We start from the raw sequence: 20,839 nt of genomic DNA on the forward strand, positions 1-20,839 counted from the left end.
ACATGTTATTTATTTATTTATTTTTTATTTACTGGAATTTTTTAGGAGTATAGTATGTTATGATTTAGTCATTGCCTCCTGAAATGCTGGTTCTTTTTTTTTTTTTTTTTAAGATTTTATTTATTTATTTGACAGAGAGAGATCACAAGTAGGCAGAGAGGCAGGCAGAGAGAGAGAAGAGGAAGCAGGCTCCCTGCTGAGCAGAGAGCCCGATGCGGGACTCGATCCCGGGACCCCGAGATCATGACCTGAGCCACCCAGGTGCCCCTGAAATGCTGGTTCTTTGGATGAAAAATAAAAATAAGGGGCACCTGGGTGGCTCAGTGGGTTAAAGCCTCTGCCTTTGGCTCAGGTCATGACCGCAGGGTCCTGGGATCAAGCCCCACATGGGGTTCTCTGCTAAGCGGGGAGCCTGCCTCCCCCCTCTCTTTGCCTGCCTCTCTGCCTACTTGTGATCTCTTTGTAAAATAAATAAACAAAATCTTCAAAAAAAAAAAAAAAAGAAGGGCGCCTGGGTGGCTCAGTGGGTTAAGCCGCTGCCTTCGGCTCACGTCATGATCTCAGGGTCCTGGGATCGAGTTCCGCATCGGACTCTCTGCTCGGCGGGGAGCCTGCTTCCCTCTCTCTCTCTCTGCCTGCCTCTCCATCTACTTGTGATTTCTCTCTGTCAGATAAATAAATAAAATCTTAAAAAAAAAAAAAAAAGAAAAAGAAGCATGATTTGAAATTGTGTCAGTGAAAGATTCTAAGACATGACTCTGAAATACAGGACCTTAAATTCCAACTCTACTCAAAGAAGCAGTTATGCCCTAATTTACTCCTAAGTAGTAAACTGGGTAGAAGAGGTATGTTACAGATTCTAGGCATGACATTTTCCCCACACTTAGTGTGCATCTATGAAAGATGGCTGTCTGGGTTTCTAGACATGCTCTGGTCTGTTCATTTGTTTATTGTTTTCCACCTGTTCTTTTGTTTGCTTCCCTTAGAAGCAGCTCATTGAAAAAATAATTGTAATTTATATCATGACTTATATTTATGAAACACTACAAAGACTTCTTTTCCCCTTACCCTCCAAAATTGTCTTTGTTTGTATACCTACATTAACGGATGGGCTTAACCCATAGACCATATGTTGACTGATGGATATTAGATCCAGCCAGAACTTCCATTGCCTGTTTTATGTTTTGTAAGCACCCCCTAAAATGTCCTTTGTAATTTGGGAGAGCAGAGCTCTGCAGTCATGTAAGTTAAACGCAGTAGGCTTTGCTCCCCATTAAAGCTGACAATAACAAATAATGTGTTGTTTTTAGGTGTCCTGCAGATACCTGGCAGCTCACTGAAGCAAACCTCTTCCCATTTCTGGGACAGAATCACTGAATCAATTTTTCTGAGCCATGAACTCCACAGTAATGTTTTTAAAGCCATGGTACTAGGCACTAACAAAGGGTAAATAAAAGAAATGATTCTTTTGAAGGCGAGAGGAAGGGCTTTGATGTTGTCACCATGCCATCCAAAATGCTCATTAATGATTATGTTTATCTTTGAGCCCCCCCAGCAGTTTATTGTCCACTATTTTTGAACAAGTGAAGTTGTCCCTCCCTGAGTGTCCACCAGAGACAGCCTGGGCCCTACTACCTTTTCTGTGTGTTTTCCATCAAGCAGTGTTGTTTGCGGGGAGCTGGAAGATGAGTTCGCATGAAAGCAGTTTGATGTGATAATGAAGCAAGTTACCTACAGACCAGGAAATACTGTTAACACATATGATGTGCTTTGATATATATTAAAACACAAATAACAGAAATGAAAGAGTAAAATAAATCACTTAGGATGAATTCTTTCCAGTTTCCCATGATACATACAAATCCTTTCAAGTATGCATATGTGCTTTGTGAGATGGGAATCATACCATAGTAAGGCTACTTCTGAAATACTTTTTTCCATGTAATGTATTATTATTCTATTATATAATTTGTGATGATCATTTCTGGTGGCTGCATAATTAGTAAGTAAGCCATCAACCTTTGTCATGTGTGTGAAAAGTCATACAGTAGTATCCGCATCAGGGCCTGATAACCCTCTCACTGCAGGGTTTTACAGCTTCACTTCTATTTTTCTCTAGTGAAGAGGGGTTGGGAGTTGACTTAGTGGCCATTGCTCTCGAGGAGCCCATCTCCAGATTCAGATTGACGTCACTCACTAAACACGCTCCTACAGTCATGAGTGGACTCTGACCTCCTCCTCATACCTTTCTCTAAAACTTTTAATTCCCTTTCGTATATAAACCCTGCCAGATAGTAAGATCTTCAACATTATCAATAAAAATGTTAATTTGTAGGGACACCTGGGTGGTTCAGTTGGTTCAGCATCCAACTCTTGATTATTGGCTCAGGCTGTGATCTCAGGGTCATAGGATCAAGCCCTGGGTCAGGCTGCTCCCTGAGTGTGGTGCTTGCTTGGGATCCTCTCTGTCCCTCTCCTTCCGCCCCTCCCCCATGCTGTCCCTAAAAGAAAAACAAAACAAAAAAAGATTAATTCTTAGACCCCTAGATGGGATTGGTTGACTGTGGTATACAAGCAAGATCAAGATGTAGAAATAGGCATTTGCCAAAGAGGAGGAGAGGTGCTAGGAGAAGTAACAGATCAGCTGTGTCCGTTCCTCCTGAATGGCTGGGAGAGTTTTGCTGAAGAGGTTGACATACCAGAGCTCAGAGCCTGGGACTCTGAGGTGGTGGCCAACAGGTTGCAGACCTTGAACACTCTGGCCTTGGTACTCAAAATTGTCATCTGTTCACTGCAGTGGGCGAGGAGGGTGTGCGGAGGCGGGGGCACACATGTTGATCCTGTCCCCAGGAGGGTTGAGTTTCCAGCCTTGGAAAAATGTCACTCTGCATTTTTAGTTATCTTTTCAGAGGCAGCAGGGTAACACTTGACTTAAGCCATACTTGTGATGGATTATAAAAGCTAATAGTGTTTTTTTGGTTCATTTCTTAATGAGCCATTAAAATCTGCCTAAAAATCAGTCTTAAATTTTCATTGTTCTTTTTATTAATAATCATGAAGGTTGTCCTTAATGACAGTGCTTTAAAAGAAAAGCCATCCAACCAATTGACAAAAGGCAATAACAGGTGTGTGTGTGTGTGTGTGTGTGTTTTAAATCTTACAGTATCCATGAAGTCTGCTGGGTATCTCTGATGTACTTAGAGACCTACACAGATGAATAGAAACTATCCTTGTACTCAGAGTGCTTAAAGCCTTGTGGAGAATTGGACCTGTAGACAACTGTGCTCTAGGAAAATGCTCTAAAAGAGGCATGTATATGTATAAAGTTCATTCGAGATCCAGAAGGGAAACCTCTTATGTCTTCAAGAGAAGGTCAGACTGACTTAGCTGGGGAAGTGACCTTTCATCTCTCACTTGAAAGATGAGCAGAAGTTTTCCAGGCAGAGGAGATGGAAATTCTAGGAACTGGGAACAGTATGTGCAAAGGCAATGAGGCAGTGAGGTATGGAGCAGCTCCTGTGTCTGGGGAGCTGAAAGTAATTCACTTTTTCTGACAAGTACATACTTTTTTTATTATTGGAGCATAAACCACAAAGGGACATGTGTCAAAGTATGAGGCAAAAGCAGTAAGGCTCTGTATTTATAAAGTATTCCATTTAAAGAGGTTTTGTTTTTTCCTACGAAGAACCTCTCAAACTCTAATGTGCAGAAGACCCCCACCCCCCTGGCCACTTAGGTGGAATGCAGATTCCTGGGCTTCATGCCCAGAAATCCTCAGTCCGTGGGTGTGGAGAAGCCTCCGCAAATCTGCACGCCAGCAATTCAGTGATGGTGGGACAGAAACAGTTCTTGAAGGAATATTGCTAGAACAGTGCGGGAACCACTGAATTTTCTTTCAGGGGAGAGAGGGAGGGTCAAACGCCGTGCACACATTAGCGCCGGTGGTTTTGGAGGAACAGTTTGGAGTGGGGAGCAGGAGGACATTTTTTGAATCCCAGCAAGAGATAATGGAGGCCTTGACCAGACAGCCCCGTACAACGTGAAAATCTGTGTTGTTGTTGTTGTTTTTTTAACTTTATGGATGGTGAGCACTTCATTGACTTTTCTCTCAATTTCTTATGTTCCCAACTAGTGTATTTTTGTTACATTTAAGTCAGTTTTTTTCTACTCTCTTGAGTTTTCTATTTCTGCGGTGTATGTGTCATCTGGTCTGGCCTTGACTTCCTTTTGTCATTGGTGTATTAGCATTCTTTATAATTCTGCATGTGCTTCATGAGCTGAAAGCCACCTGTGGAGATCACTCATCTATCACCCAACTGCCCCTATATTGGATGACATGATTGACTGTTGCTATAGCTCTTAAACCTGGAATAATTTCTTTTTGAAAGTTTTTTTTTGGTAACTGTTAACTTTAATATTGGTATCTTCTGTGATGTGTCTTACAATACATTGGTTCAAAGAATGTTTCTTTGGTTGGTACCAGAAACTTGGTCTGTGCCTTTCAGTCCTCATAATCCAGCTAAGTAAAAACAGTAAAATCTAAATTATCTAGCAACATGGGAAATAACAAGTTTGTGTTTGCTGGGGAGAGGGGAGAGGTAATCCCAAATTACAGATAATATAATATTTTGAAGTTAAGAACATCTTTTTTTTTACTGCATACTAGTTGGCCAATATTAAAATGGAGCTTGCTTTATCAAAAGTAAATGATTTGGGGGGTGCCTGGGTGGCTCAGGCAGTTAAGCGTCTGCCTTCAGCTCAGGTCATGATCCCAGGGTCCTGGGCTGAAGCCCTCCATTGGGCTCCCTGTTCAGTGAAGAACTGCTTCTCCCTCTGTCCATCTTCCCCAGCCCCTACTTGTACTCTCTCTGTCTCTTTCAAATAAATAAAATCTTTTTTAAAAAAAGTAAATGTTCTGAGCAATGAAAGAAGAAAGTCTTCATATACAGCACAATGAAATAATTCTGGAATTCAGAATTGGTCACATAAAATGCACAGCCTGACCAGTCTACAAATAACAACATATATATTCAACCCAAAACACAGCCGTGTATGGATTTATAACCAAGTCAGTTTTGAAAATACCCATTTGCCCAGTTGCCATAGACAGGTAAGGATTTATGTGTAGAAGCAGTTATTTTTCATTTTTATATTCTGAAATTCCCGGGAGTAGGAAAGACTTCATTTTTAAAGCAATGTTAGTATTTCTAAGGTTTTTAGAGCTTTTACATTTGCATTTTATTTTGTCAAAAGATGCTAATCCAGTTTTATGAAAATGTCTAGTAAAGGCACATCATTTAAAGTTTGTAAACTTCACAGTAATTTAAAATTCGCAGGAACATGAAATTTCAGGTCATGGTAAAATGACTGTCAGATACATGGCTTCTGGGATTGGAGGTTTTTTTTTTCCCCTAATTAAAAATAATAGGATTTGCTGTAAAAAAGAATACACACACACACACACACACACACACACACACACACGTATGTATAAAGGAATAAAATCAACCATAACTCCACACTTACAGATGGCCATGAAAAATACTTTGTTTAGTTCACTTTTTTGTTCATATACTTTCATGTCTATTATAAGCAAGTTATATCCTAACTGCTCCATTTTGTTTTTAAACACATTTCAGGAGCGTTTCCCATTATGTATACTTTACAAACGTGGTCTTGGTTTCCTATGGCTACTGCAACAAATTATGACAAACTATAATGGTTTCAAACAACATATATTTATTCTCCTAGAGTTCTAATGGCCAGAAGTCTGAAATCAATCTTACTGGGCTAAAATCAAGGTGTCTGCAGGGCTGAGCTCCCTCCAGAAACAGTAAGGTAGAAAATTTCTGGACTTTCCCAGCTTCTTTCATGAGCTGAATTCCGCGCATTCCTTTCATTCCTTCGTCCATCCTCAAAGCCAGCAGCCTAGCATCCTGCTTGTGTCACTGTGCCTTCTTATACAGTCGAATCTCCCTCTGTGTCCCACTACATTTAGGGCCCACCTTCATAATTTATGAAAATCTCTCCATTTCAAGACCCTTAATTTAATCACATCTTCAAAATTCCTCTTGACATATTAAGTAACATATCACAGGCTCCAGGGATTAGAATCTGGATATCACTGGAATCTATTTTTCTGTTCTTATTGGTTTCATAGTATTTTATTTTATGGCTCTTTTGGTATTTATTAGCATTTGCCCTAATAAAGTTACATTTGTTAACATGTTGTACCATTAGTTTTTGTCACCATGCTGTGCTTTTATAAGGAATTCTGAGATTAATTTCCATATGCATAAATGTTTATGTATGCAGTTGGCTGTATTTGTGTAAGTTCCAAGATGTCAGTTATGGTTAAAATGTCTATTTGTATGTATGTATTATATGTATACATATGTAGCAGACATGTACATTTATGTGTGTATGTCTGTGTATAGGTGATATATGTGTCGGGGATGTGTGTGTGTGGGCATGTGTGTGTGTTTTTGTTCTCCAAATAGCTTTCCCAGTAGTTAGTAGAGAGAACTTACATTTTCATGCTCTCACACCACTGATGGTCTTTTTTTTTTTTTTTCAACTTTGCCACTTAAACAGGTAAAAATATTTAATTGATGCTTTGACTGCATTTCTACAAGAATAGTTAGACTGAACACTTTTCATTCTAAACATTAATTATTCTGTGAATTAGTGTTTCTTTAAAAATCTTTGTTGGGGGGCACCTGGGTGGCTCAGTGGGTTAAAGCCTCTGCCTTTGGCTTGGGTCATGATCTCAAGGTCCTGGGATCGAGCCCCACATCAGGCTCTCGGCTCAGTGGGGAGTCTGCTTCCTCCTCTCTCTCTGCCTGCCTCTCTGCCTACTTGTGATCTCTGTCTGTCAAATAAATAAATAAAATCTTTAAAAAAAATAAATAAAAATCTTTGTTGGTAATGAAAATGACCTAACTTACTAGAGGCTTGCCTGAGAACTCCTTAGCTAAAATATTTTGTGTCTTCCCTAAAATAATAGTCTCTGATTTGTGGAATAATGTAAATCAACTTGCTTAATTGACTGAAATTCTTACTGTTAGCAGAAGCACATTGTTTTTAACCTCAGTCTATATATACTCCCTATGTGGTACTTAGATGGAAACCTTACCTCTTATTTTAGTGGCACAATTTTCCTTAACTTTAGATATCTGACCTGGAAAAATATTCAAGAAAAGGAGAACTGATAAATTAACTTTAATCTTACATTACAGACAGGTCTTAGTGTCGGCTACCAAAGGGCTAAATATAACTACCCTGACCCACTTAAACCAAATTGACACTTGTGATAATTGCACTGTAATTCATGCTCAGGAACCGCAGAAGAAATGATGAACCTTAGGCCCAGGCTTCTGGATCAAGAAACTCCATGTCCTTGAAGTTAATTCCAGATTGAGAGACTAATGCAATGATTACGATCTGGGGGTCACTGTTACAAGCAAAAAGCAGTTAGTATTTCATATAAACGAATTATATGCATGTATATGTGTACATACATAAAACTATTTATGCGCAGTCTCTATTTTCTGAGATTTTGAAATCTGAGACAATAGACCTGCCTAATAGGTACAGCAATGGAGTCATGAAATTTAGGAGGACTAGATCAAAAAAAGCTTTTTAAAACAAACTGAGTCTCCAAAATGTACAAATGTACAAAATTTAATGTACAAACTGAGTCCCAAAATGTCAGGAGACTGACTTTGCTGTCAAGTATCATTTTAACCCTGAGCAAATCTTTTTTCCTCTCCTCCCTTCTCTCAACATTCATCCAAATGGTTGTATTGAGGATTGAAAGATGAAGAGGAAAGAGCCCTTCCCTCAAGGGGCTCTTATTCTGATGGGGATTGAGCTGCAAACAGATTTTGATTTTGATACTGTGGGAGAACATTTTCCCTACAGAAGTTCTCAGGAGCAGAGGCCAGTAGAGGGATACTCAACAGCAGGGATAGGGAACCTCAAAGGAAGGCTGCCTAGAACAAGTGGCAAGAAGTTCGGTCTTAAAGACAGGAGTTAGCCTTCCCATTTGTGAAATGAGGAGTCTGATCTCCAAGCCATGTTCTCCGCTCCCAAATTGGGTTGCTTAGCTCTGTTCGAACTATGACTCTGTGTCACTTATTGGCGGATCTTGTAGACAGCTGGTTTAGAATGGAGTGACACAGTCATCTCTGGTTCCCTGTCATCTCCTATAGGATGACCCTTGCAGCAGCCCCATAAGGGTGATAGACCTTTTCTGTCCACTTCCTGTCACAGGGGTAGAGCTCTGTCAGCCTGACTGTGCAGCTTCTCCCAGGACCTTCGCTTGCTGGTAAGGCAGAGGGCAGAGAGGTAGGGTGACGTGCTTGTAAACAGTGATCGTGCAACCCAGCCCGGTCCTGTATGCTGGACTGTTGTCACGCATGTTCTACTCCACTTTTCTGTCCTACCCATCAAGGAGTCACCAGTGTGGGGGATAAGTACTCCATGGTCTATATTCATCTGTTCTCTCCTCATGGGTTTTTTTTTTAAGTCACTGGTTATTTGCTACATTTCTGAGCCAATGATTCTCCTAGAGTCCAAGAAGTACCTGAGGACAATGTTATGTTCCCTTCCCATTCTAGTTAGTCTCCACCCTGCCCGTTGCGCTCTCGGGTCTTATCCTTAAGCCAGCCCTTGGAATCTCGCAGTTCTGCTCAACCTGTTAAGAAATAGAAATCAGTCTAATTGTGTTTCTGTTTTATCTTCTCACTCTATAAACGTGAATCTGCCTTATGATATTATTTAATATTTTTTCATATTCCAAGGATGATGTAACCTCCTTATTACCATCTCCTGATACTGGGCATTCACATTTCTCCCTACATGATAAGTTTCACTTATCTCTTTTATCTTCTTTCATAGTTTAGTAATGTGAGCAAAAAAAAAAAAACAGTTTAATAACACTAGTAGAGTTTTCTTTCAACCTAATCCACTTTGATGCAACTTTCTTCACATCTCTAGCTCAGCCTTTAAGCTTTATTTCTTAATATGTGCTATGATTACAAGGATGGCTTATTGAGGTCAGTCAGTTTGCTGCTCACACTTCTGCCCTTCAGTTTGCAAGGCAGCATTTAGAAGGTGAACAAGGCAGACCTGTACATATGGACAGTATTAGGGAAGTAGTCACTTCAAGGTGCTCTAAAAACGGGGTTGGATGAAAATCAGAGTTAGTTTATAGCACAATCCCCAGAGGAGGCCAAGATTAGGTAGAATATATTAGGAACTCGGTATCAACACCACTTTTCTTGGTGTCTTCTCCTTGGAATGGCCTTGTAGCCAGAGTGTCAGTGCAGGGAGCTGACGGATTCCTGGGCTGCACACCTGCGTTAGAGAGCTTAGTCTCCCACGGTGTTGAAGTTCAAGGAAGGCTCCAGGGATTATTATCTGCTGTTCTGTGGAGGATGGGAGGAAACCCTATTGAGTGGGCATGGGGCAGAGGGTACCAAGTGGATAGGAGAATTCAAGTAAGTGAAAGAACATGGGACTTCTTTGTATATAGGAGGGAGGTGAACAATGAAGAATTTGACCCATTCTTAACTACTCATTTCATTCTAAGCCAGCATTTCAGTATCGTGAGAAGCTTATTTTTCTTTGTCATTCACCTTTCTTATAAAAACAATGGCTCATAATATCATCTGATTAAATGAGTGAGCATTCCGGATCACAAAGCTTGTCCATTACTGTGTAGGCTCAGTTATTGTGCAATAAGTAGAAAATCTTGAATATCTGTATATTGACTTAGACCAGTTATAGTCTTAAGAATTTCCATTAATTTCAATTTCCTCTTAGTTTAGTAGCCAGTTTCACTGTATTTGCAACCAAACTATAGCTGTAGCCCATATAATTATTTCTCTGTAGGAAAATGTCAGTAGTTCTGACAATTTTAATTCTTGTGTTTGCTAACTGCATTAGCTTCTGAATCATAGGTTCCCAAATCAAGTCAAACAGGTTAGAAGACAAGTTACACTTGAGTGTCACACCTACTCTTATCTTAAATGAATGTGGGAATGTATCAGCCACTTTCACTGTGTTAAGTAGTTCATTTCTGGCCCCTCATGTACTTTACCTATTTTTATTTTTTTCATTTTGGATACAACCCCAATTTTCCCAAGCCACCTAAGTGCAAAACACATGTTTAAGTATACGTAGTTTAAAAAAAAAATGTTTTTTTACCCATCCCTTTGAAAATCTGCAGGATGGATTACCCAGTATGTACAGAGTGGAGGCTGTAATGACATCTGCTCCCAGACTAGGATATGTATCATTCAATCAAAAGAAGAAAAAATGTTTTATGTACTCATTTACCCATTTTAGTTATCATTGTTAATGGGTATTGCCCCAATAAAAGGGCTTTTCCAGAAGAAACAGAATATAGGATTTGGGAGCTAGAGTCATTAGTTCTTGGAACCATCCAGAACTTGAATTCTTTGCACTGCATCTCCTTCAAGTTACCTCTACTCAGACACTTTTATAGGACATCCTCTCTTGACCTATCAGCCCTTTTCATCTTTGGATCCGAAGGCTCTTCCACATAATAGTTATTTCAGTATTCAAAGACCACTGTCAAGCTTCCCAAATTTTCTCTTTCTGCACTTGGAACACAGTTTCTTCACCATGTGATGCAGATAGCACACTTTCATGTCTCCTTTCACCTTCTGAGGGTCCTTCTCGGGGAGGTATCTACGATGTAATTTTCCTTCTTAAACTCGAGTACCTATTAACTCGGCACACAAAATTCCCTGGGCTTATCTTTGGAGATGCAGGTAGTGGGCGGGATACAGAGAGGGTTTCTCTTAGTTTTGGTTGCGATGTGAGGAATTACAGGACTTTTGTTTTCAGTTACAGAGTGTAGATAAAAATTAGTCAATGGGAGAAATTCTTTAGAAATTAAAACTATGTTCATGGGATTCATAAGAAGTTAAGATTCTTTGACAAAAGTCAGTTGACCTGCTAAGACCGATAATTTTAGGGCAATTTGAGGGAAGCTCAAGTATCTGAAGCATCTCCATTCAAAAGTATTTACTCACTGCTTAGATAAATCGGGAACTGTCAGATCTTGGAAACAGAGAAATCAGTAAAACATGACCACAACCTTGAGGAACTTACAGACTAGTAGGGAAGACAGCAGTAAACAGTTTATTTACACCTCAGTGGAGGCATATTCTGGCCACCATGAAAGTAGAGGACACGGTGTGCAGTGTCCTCTGCTCTATTCCTACACCCCTCAGCATTGCATTCTTTTAACTTCTGTGTACTGCTGACATTATGTGCAGTGTGTTCTCAGCACTGCTTATAGGGGCTTATATATGTCATCTCACTTATGTATGTTGATCTCTTAAAAGTTTGTCCTATCATGTGCCCCCCCCAAAATGGGGAAATGGACAGAGATTAAGTGACTTGTCTTAATTCATAGTTAAATATTGGATCCAGAATTCAGACCCAAGTTTTTTGCTCTTCACCAATGCTCTGCGCTCCCTTTCTCAGAGGGAGGCTTTATTTAAGGCAGTAGTGGTTCTCAGCCAGGGGGTGATTTTGCCCCCTAAGAAATACTTGGCAATGTCTGTAGACATATTTGATTGTCAAAACTGGCATCTAATGGGTAGAGGTCAGGCGTGCTGCTAAAGGTCCTCCAATGTACAAGACAACCCCCAGAACAAAGAATTATGCACCCTCACATGTCCAAGGAATGAGGTTGACAAACAGCGCTGGAACATGGGTAGTACTGTCTTTCTATCAGCCTTTAAAAAATACCTTTTTAAGAACTTAAAAAAAAGGGGGGGGTGGAGGAGAGATGGCTTAGTATGGAACAAAACATACTGAAAAACAAGTTCCTTAGTGTCTTGTGAAGTATATTTTGGCACTTGTTAAATTGAGGAAAAATTGCCGCTTTTGTCTTAGTAGATACCAAGGATCCGAGGAGGCTCAGTGAGAATTTCAGGAGGTAATGTGTAATAAGGACTTGTAAAATAATGATGATCAGAAATTCCTAGAGTCCTTGGGGTGAAAATATTTAGGGAGTCCTAAGAATTAGAGAGGATCCCAAAGTACACTTCTGTTCTTTGTTTACCCCTCCCTTTGTCAGCTGACCTCCCCTCCACTTTCTTATTTCTGTAAGCAAGTTTGTTTCCAGTATTTAGTAGGTGAACTAAACCATTTCTTATGAGTCTTTTTTTTTTTTTTTTTTTTTTTATTAAACTCTTGTGAAATTTAGTAGCTGTAATGCCAGATTTAAGGCAGGTAATTTAAATTCTAATTTTTTTTTTCCTTCATAGACTTTCACACAAGCATTTGTCAGTTTGGGAAGTTATTTGAATTCCATGCCTTTCTCCAAGATGAACGACAGAAACATGGATTCAACCTTGCCTTTCACTCCCTCAAGTCTGAACACACGTGGAAGGGAAATAATCGAGCATTTGTTAAATAAATGCCAAGTAGTGTCTTCGCAGGTAGTAGCTCCCCATTCCCTGGCGGTGTCTGCCCGTCCACGAAGCCAAACAGGTGTGCCTGTCGTAATTCATCAAATGAATGTAAACTCATAAATATAGTTGACTGAGGTTTTTGGGCGAGTGTGGCATCCCATCGGCGTGCTTTTCCTGCAAACGGCGTCCGGGTAAAGAGTAATTACTCACTTCCTAGGAGTGTTTTCGTGGTGATCCATTCTGCCGTGAATCACAGACCAGCCTTCAGGTGTGCGCCACGCTCGCCTCCCCGGGTGCTGGCCGCGGCTGGATTTGTTTATTTATTTGGGGGGGAATGATCCATCTGGGGCCGCGAGCTGGGGGCGCGGGGCGCGGCGCGCGCGGGGCAGAGGATGCTGGGGTCGGGGCTGCTCCGGGGCTCGCGCACCGGAGCCCCCACCTCCCACCCCCGCCGGCCCCCTTTCCCATGAGGCCCCGCTCCCGGGGGAGTGTCTGCGGGGTGGGGAGCCTCCTCCCCTCCGCAACCAGCGCCCGGCCGCCGGGGCCGCACAAAGGTGTCCTGTTCTAGTCCGCCTATAGGCCAGTTTTCTAAAAGTGCCTGTAAGTTTCCTTTTTTTTTTCTTTTTTTTTCTTTTTTTTTTCTTTTGCAAAGGGGGAGAAGAGGCGCTTTTTGTATTTCAGTTCTTTTCCTTGTATGCAGATACCAAAAGGAAACTCGGCACTGGGCATGTTCGGATGTTGAATGGTTTGCTGATAAGCAACAGCCTCCCGGAACCAGAGACTTAAAATAGTCATCCCGCCCCCCCCACAACACCCCCCCGCAGGAGCTGCAAATGGTATCTGCCAAACAGATGACAAAGTACCTTGGACTGAATCACACACAGACAGCATTTTGTGCAGAACGCACGGCCCCACTCTTGTAATTACTGTTTATAGCTGCCCAGGGCCGGCCAGGAGAGGGCAAACCCAGGAGGAAATAAGTTTCCTGAACCTGGGAGAAATGGCTGTGCGTTAATTAAAGGCTAGGACGGGTACTTTTCAGACGGGCTCCAAGTTCTTGAGATCACAGTTCACAGCACGTTTCCTCTGGAGGAAGCGAGTAGATAATTGGGATATTTTTCTTCTTCTTCTTCTTCTTTTTTTTTTCGTCTTTTATTATATTTTATTTTTCCATTTTACCGTCCCCTCCCTGGTTTGGCCTTATGGCCTTGAACCCGCAGTGAATTGAAGAGAGAAAGAAATGGATATGTCTGACCCCAATTTTTGGACTGTGCTCTCAAACTTTACTTTGCCTCATTTGAGGAGTGGGAACAGGCTTCGGCGAACACAAAGGTAAAAAACAACAACGCGGCGATACTTTGCCTGGAGAGGGAACGTGTTGGCTTTGGCGGCAGCCACGCTGCCCAAGCCCCTTAGCAGCTGGGGTTTTGTTTCCTGGGCGACAGTTCGAAAAGTTTCTCCCCTGCCAGGGGGGCCCTGTTTCAGGTGTTCTGTCTGTCTTCCTCGCCGATTTCCTGCGGAATCCTACTTGCCGGTGCTTTTCCAGTTGTTCTTTTGAAATGTGGGTGAGAAGGGTGTGAGTAGAGTGAGTGGAGGGGGGAGTGAAAGGGAGGAGGAGAGATACTTTGTCTGTCTCTGATCTGATCAGATCCATCCCTTTCCCTCACTCAGGCACTGGAGGCTTCTGCTTCCCTTTGTAGAGCCTTTCAGATGTTCCTTCCTATTAAATATTTGACCTTTATAAGATGCAGATGTGCAATGCAAAGATAGCTCCAGTTAGCCTGTTTCTAATTGTCTGCTTAAAAGAGACAGGTCTGCATAACTTTGACTTTTTTTTTTTTTTTACTGGTTTGCTGACATTTATTCCTAATACAGGCTGGCCTTTTCATTTTTTAAAGGTATTTGACAGAATAGGTGGAGGACAAGAGAATTTTAAAATCTGGTTGAAGCTGGTGGCAAAAGTGAAAGGCAGTTCAGAGTTAGCTGCTGACACTCAGATTGAGAGAATAGGATTTTGAAGGGGAGTGTTTCTCTTCTCTCCCCATTGTGTCCAGCACAGAAAGGTGGCATTATGGTGGTTTTAGAGGGGCCTGCCTTCTGAGTTGCCTAACCCTAGGTTCTTCATTTTTCTTTGCAACTTGACTCTTACGTCCCCACGAGCACGTTTAAGAGCAATGGTGTGCTCACATAAACAGGATACTGCCTATCAGATTGGGAGCTTCATAATCTCTGTGCTCCAGGGTTGAAAGAACACCAGAAAATGGTGTATTCTCTTTGTTTTGCCTATAACTTTGTGGAGCAGGAGTGCAGATAGCTCATACTTTGGAAAACTCAGTAAATTTTCCTTCCGAAACTTCCCTTGGTGTTTCATAGATTTCAGCGCATCCCGGAATATTCTGATGTGCCCTATTTGTAGGCTCACATGCAAATATACACCTATAACACACACACACACACACCCCTTTGTCTGATCCTGAGTATACTTTAAAGTCACACTTACCTTTAATACAACTTGAACAACATTGGTCCAGCGACACCATGTTAGAGTTTCGATTTAAGTAAGGTTAACTAGGCTTTTCTTGTTCTGCTCTGTGTGTTTAGAGACCTGATGTTTTGGTGTTGGTCATTTTTATTCAAGATGTGTCATCCATACCTGACCAGCAAAATAAATGCAGCTAATTAGCTAAAGAGATAATGCTATCTATGAATAAGACCACAACTTTCGTGGCAGTACATCCTATAACGTCTTGCCTTTCAAGTTTGTCAGGGGCCCCTAAATATTTGAGTCGTGTAGTCCTGGCTATGATGAGGTCTCTACTCCCAGTTGGGGCCACTTCGCAAAGAGATCGGCCTGCTCTGGCGTTACACCTGTGTTTCTCCACCGAAAGGCTTGGAGCCTTTCTTTGCCCTGTCTACCTGTTGATAATATTACTGAGAGAATTCTCAGGCTAGTGTGACCCTGACTTTCCAGCCCAGGGCATTCCAATCCAGAACACTGCAATTCAGACCACTCACACTGGCACAGAGCCCGAGTCCCAAGTTCCTTCTTAGGAACTGAAGTAACTTAGGCTCTTCCCAGCAAAGTGGAAGAGTGTGGGAGGCCTTTCCCCATTCCCCAAGTCATAGACCCGGTTTTTTTCCAGTTCAGTGAAACAGAAAAGGGGATGGATTTTCTTCCCTCCCTTCTATTAGTGGAGGTTGTCCCAGCCTTTGTGACTGGGGATTTCCAGGATTCTTAGAGTTTGGAGATAGGTTTCCTGAAGATCATCTCTATGCACATCTGCTTATTATAGGTCTCAAAGAACCAGCACTGCTTTATATTTATTATGGAGATCTGGAAACTTGAAGGACAACTGTCTTCCTGTCCAGGGCGGTGTATGTAGCTGTTGCATTCTCTTATTATACAGTGATCAATTCCGGTTCTGTGTCCTTCTCTGAGGGCGTGTAGCATATGCTTACAGTGGGACTCTTCCCATTCTGTGACCTCCCTTCACTGCTCTAAATGCTGTCTCCTCCTCCAACTGCCACTTTAACCCCATTCCGCACCTGGCTGATCAAGTTCCCTAAGTCTGTCCTTTCGAAAGGACCTTGCCATCCTCAAGTTGTCCTTTTGCCAGTCTCATTGTGACTGTACCCAGTGTCCAGGTGAGGACACCTATCCTGCACCCTCAGGTGCGTGAGCCCTAGCCCTGGGAATATCTCTCCTGCCCAAGCCCAGCTTCTTCTCTGCATACTTGCTGACTTTGTCCATCAGATCATTCATTTTCCTTTTTTTTTTTTTTTCCTAGCCATTTGTTCTGATTCACATTGTAATTTAGAGGACTTCCATCTTAACCTTTTCTTTAATATCAGCTTCATGCATCCTTCAAAGAGTAAATCCCGCCTTGAACATGTGAATGAACATTTCAGAGCTTTTTGTGGTAGGATATATGTACCATTTAGACAAAAAGGAGAGATGGAAGGGTTTCACATTCTTCCCTTAAGTCTGTATTATGGTAGACATTTTCATCATGGAAGCCCTTTTGGTTGGTTCCATTGCATTTGCCTTGCCAGTTCAGCATGGTACTGGTTTGTTGCCTTGCTCTGTTACAGGAAAACTTTGAAAGTTTCTTTTCCAACTGGGCCTTCGTGGGCCTATACCTTTTAACTCTCTGGGTTCTTAGAGAGACAATCTGATCATAGAGACCTGATCTCAGGCCTAGATTTTTACACAGTATTGAACTGATGACAATCCTTGTTCTGTATCCCAAAGGCAATTTACTGTTCCCTTCATTGTTTTTTGTCTTGACTGTTGCAGACAAGAGGTTGGCTGGAGGCACACTGACTCGGTCCGATGTTTTGCTGGAAAACTTACACATTCCATTGGAAACAGTTTATTTATTTATTTTTTTAATCATATATTCTTTATTTAAAGGGAAATTTTCTTCTTTTAATTTTAGGAAAACATCTATCAATACTCTATAAAGTCTTAAACCTTTCAAAATACCCTTTCTCTTGCCTTGCTGTCATTTAAATTTCATGAATGAGTTTAAGTGACACAGTCTTAAAGCTTATACTTCTAGGGAATATTTGCATGGAAGAAAACGTCAAATGTTCTGTCAACTAATTATTAACAAATCAAATCCAGCAGTGAATGAAAACAGACATCATGATCAGTTTATCCCAGGTATGCGAAGATGGTTCAGCACTAGACAATCAATCAATATAATCTGTCCCAATAATAAGCTAAGTAAGGATTATCACATGATCAGGTTAGTATATGGGGCAAAAGTACTCCACAGAATCCAGTACTCACTCATGACAAAAACTCTCAGAACACCAAGCACAGAGGGGAATTTCATCAACTCAATGAAAGATACCTACAGAAAACCTTCAGCTAACAGAATCCTGAATTCAGTAGTCCCCCACCCATCTCTGATTTCACTTTCTGCAGTCCCCGTTATCTGGGGTCAGCCACAGTCCAGAAGCCAATGATAGTGGCCTGAGACCAGGTCACAGCGCCTACGTCATTCACTGCGCTGCATCTCATCACACACACATTTTATCTCACATCATCACAAGAGGCAGAGAGAGGCCATATTCACCTAACTGCTTTTTAGTATGTTGTTATAATCTATTTTATTATTAGTTACTATTCATCTCTTACTGTGCCCAGTTTATGAATTACATTTTATCATCCATATCTATGTATAGGAAAAAGCATAGTGGATATATAGTGCTAAATACTGTCTGCAGTTTTAGGCATCTACTGGGGGTTTTGAAGCATGTCTTCTGTGAATAAGGTGAACTACCAAAGTGAGAAACTTGGAGTTTTCCTTGCTTAGATCAGGTAGAAGGCAGAGATATCCCATCTTATCACTCCTCTTGAACAGGAAACAGATTTTTGGTTTTTGTTTTTTTATGCCTGGCTTTATCTCCTCTGCCCCTCGATTCTTTCCACAAGGTCAACTGAGTAGAGCCATTCACCTGCTGCTTCGGGAGACAGAAATCCCGGGCTGCTGTATGTTACCCCTGAGCTTTATAACATTTTTCTCCCTTTGGATTAAAAACTTTGTGGAGGGAGGGAAGAAGATCAAGCTTCTCTCCTTTCTTTAAGCTTCTTTATTACTTATATCACATATGTAAGGAAAGGACTACTGTTGGTCTATAAATATCGCTGCTCAGTTTTGAGGTGCAACTTTAGTGTTGCTAAAACACAATTTAGAGATTCTAGAAGATGTTTGGTTTTCAACCTCATTGGTCAGAAATCTGTCGGACTTTCATTGAGTGAGTGTATGTGACAATATCCAAATCTTGGTGACAACTAAATCAAGCACCATTCTCCACGCCAGTGGGCAGCTTGTGACTCGATTCATCAGTTGGAGCAATTTTCCTAATGTGGTTTGCTGGGAGCCCATGGGATAAAAGTTGGTTTGGGGGTTGTGTGTGTGTGTGTGTGTGTGTGTGTTTCTGAATCCCTATTACTCAGCGGTTGCCTTGAATAACAGGGATACTCAGGGATCTTAAACTCACTGCTGCAATGGTCAGAATGTATCAAATCTTTAGGTATGCTGCATCCTCTTCAAAAACATCTGTAGTGTTGCATGAGTTTTTGTTTTGCTCGTGAATGCGTGTCTTTTAAAAAGAATGGAGAATACATTTGTCTCTTGTCCTGACACGTTGGGTATTATGGCATTTGTACTCAACCCTCCTATGGAAAGTCCAGTTAAAACACATTTATTGAGCATCTGTTGTGAGCCTGAGCACTGTGGCCCAGAGGTGAGTCATGGGATTGCCCTCAGTGAAGACATGGGAATGAATCATTGCAAACCAGGGCAATAGAGACGTATTTGTAAGGTACCTGTAAGCTTCAGGAGTGGTCACTGGGTAGGCCAGGCTTTGGTCTCAAGGAGCCAAAAGACCACGTAGAAAAGGCAAGACCTCAGGGAGTTTTGAAAGGATAGTTTGGTATTTATCAGACAGAAGGACAGGGCCTCCCAAAGGGCAAAAGAAATGGTGTGTACAAAGGCATAGTGACCCTAACAGCAGAGTTCAAGGGACTACACATAGCTCAGTGTTGCTGGAGCATAAAAAACTTGAAGCATAACCCAGTATTGCTGATGCAGGAAGTTTGAAGAGGCAGTATAATATACCACGATGGTGAAGAGGGTTGACCTAAAGCCAGTTGCCCTGGGTTTGAATGAGATCGGGGAAGTTTGTTAGACTTCAGTTGCTCCATCTATAAAAAGGGACAAGTAAATTACTTACAGGATTGTTACAAAGAGTAAAATATGTTCATATGTGTAAAACGCCTAAGGCAACAACGAGCACATAAAAACTCTGTAAATCGTAAGTATTCACACTATTTCTATCATTACAACGAGGGGATGGGTAGTGGGCGATGAGGCCAAGAATGAGAGTTGAGGCCCTTGATATTTGTGGGCACTTTCTTGGTGTTTACCCAAAGGGAGAAGGTATGTCTGGCTGCACTAGGGCTTTTAGTTCTGGGAGGGAAGGGAGATACCTGGAAACCAATTAATACATTATTGTAGGAGCATGTCTAAAGGGTTTTTTTGCAAGTCTGACCAAGGAATATGGTAAGACTGTGGCTTTGAGAGACCCTGAGGATATAAAGGCGATCAAAGTTGATGAGCCATTGGCTCTGAGACACAAGGAAACATTCCCCAGTGGCCCTGGGGATTTTGACCTGGGGGACCAGGGAGATGAATGAGCTCCCTGTACATGCAAGAGTGGGGGAAGGGAAGACAGAACTTGTACTCATTCCTTTGATCCCCAGAAGCCCAGTTAATCTACATTTGTTGAGCATCTGATGTAGACTGAATACCGTGGAGCCTTCATTCCTTCACTCAGCCAAGATTCATAGCACCAATATCCTGAGCTGGGCAAGGGCTCTAGTGGTGAACAGGACAGAGTGTTTGGGTCTTGCAAATAAACAAGCGTCTAAATAAGTCAGTTGCCCAGTAGTGGTCAGTGTTCCAAAGGCTATAAGCAGGTGTTGAGAAGAAAGCCACAGTATGGGGGGGGCTACTTTAGCAATGTGGTCAGCGAGTATCATTGAACAGGAGACCTAAAAGATGGTAAAGAGCCATCAGTGGGGAGTACTTGGGATAGGCACCTGGGAAGGGCAAAGTCTCAGAGGCAGGAAGGAAAGAGCCCCCAGGCAGGCTGTTGGATGTGAGAGTTCAGGGCCCCAGAGAGGCTGGATCAGAAATAATAAATTTGAGTGTGATCATTAGGACCATGGGAGAAGTAGGTTAGGTTCATCTGTGGGAGAACTAAGGAGGCCCCATTTAAAGAGTGGGCCGAGATGCAGGCAGGCACAGGCTAGGAGGCCTGGAAGAGAGTCTGGTAAAAAGGAAGCCACACAGTGTTCTCAGAAAGATCCCAAGAGGAATCTGGACAGCACTGACACTCCAGGATGACAGGGAAGGCAGTGATGACCTCAGCGTGAACCGTAGTGGGGGCCATGGGATAGTAGGGGCAGGGGAGGGGGTGAGGCCGAGGAGCCGGGCACCAGCCCTGAAGTAAGGAATGGCAGACCATGGGTGGTAACCACTCTCTGTGGGGAGCTGACTACAGCTCAATGACAGTGACTACGTCACTGTGTCCCAGCTCCTGCACATTCACAGCTGGGCTGTCAGCTCTCCTCCCTGAATCATATCCCCTTACTCACTGTTGCTCACTTTATTGTCTGCCTCATCGCCCAAACAAACAGGCAATGACAGTTTCAGACTTTTCACCACCTGCCTGGAAGCTCAGGCTTTGTTCATAGCCTTCAGAGTCTCTCTTTCTGAGAGCTCTGGAAGAGCTCTGGTTCAGAATCCTGGCTCTGAGGGCATCTGGATACTTGCCCCCTCCCTTGCCCACCAGCCCTTTATCCC

The 20,839-nt window shown here is 42.1% G+C and overlaps 1 protein-coding gene across 9 annotated transcripts in view; it reads left to right on the forward strand.

The window, feature by feature from the left end:
* Nucleotides 1-20,839, forward strand: part of MAST4 (microtubule associated serine/threonine kinase family member 4) — a 554,271-nt gene that overhangs the window by 373,516 nt on the left and 159,916 nt on the right. For 2 of the 9 annotated variants that reach the window (XM_059417996.1, XM_059417998.1), the window contains exon 1: nt 13,363-13,790. The exons of the other annotated variants lie outside the window; for them this stretch is intronic. In XM_059417996.1, coding sequence (XP_059273979.1) covers nt 13,699-13,790 — 92 coding nt within the window. In that variant the 5' untranslated portion in view covers nt 13,363-13,698. Of the gene's footprint in view, nt 1-13,362; nt 13,791-20,839 lie in introns of those variants that run through there. 9 annotated transcript variants of the gene reach the window in all.

This window comes from Mustela nigripes, chromosome 12 (genome assembly GCF_022355385.1).
Source record: "Mustela nigripes isolate SB6536 chromosome 12, MUSNIG.SB6536, whole genome shotgun sequence".
In the NCBI taxonomy this organism is placed as follows: Eukaryota; Metazoa; Chordata; class Mammalia; order Carnivora; family Mustelidae; genus Mustela; species Mustela nigripes.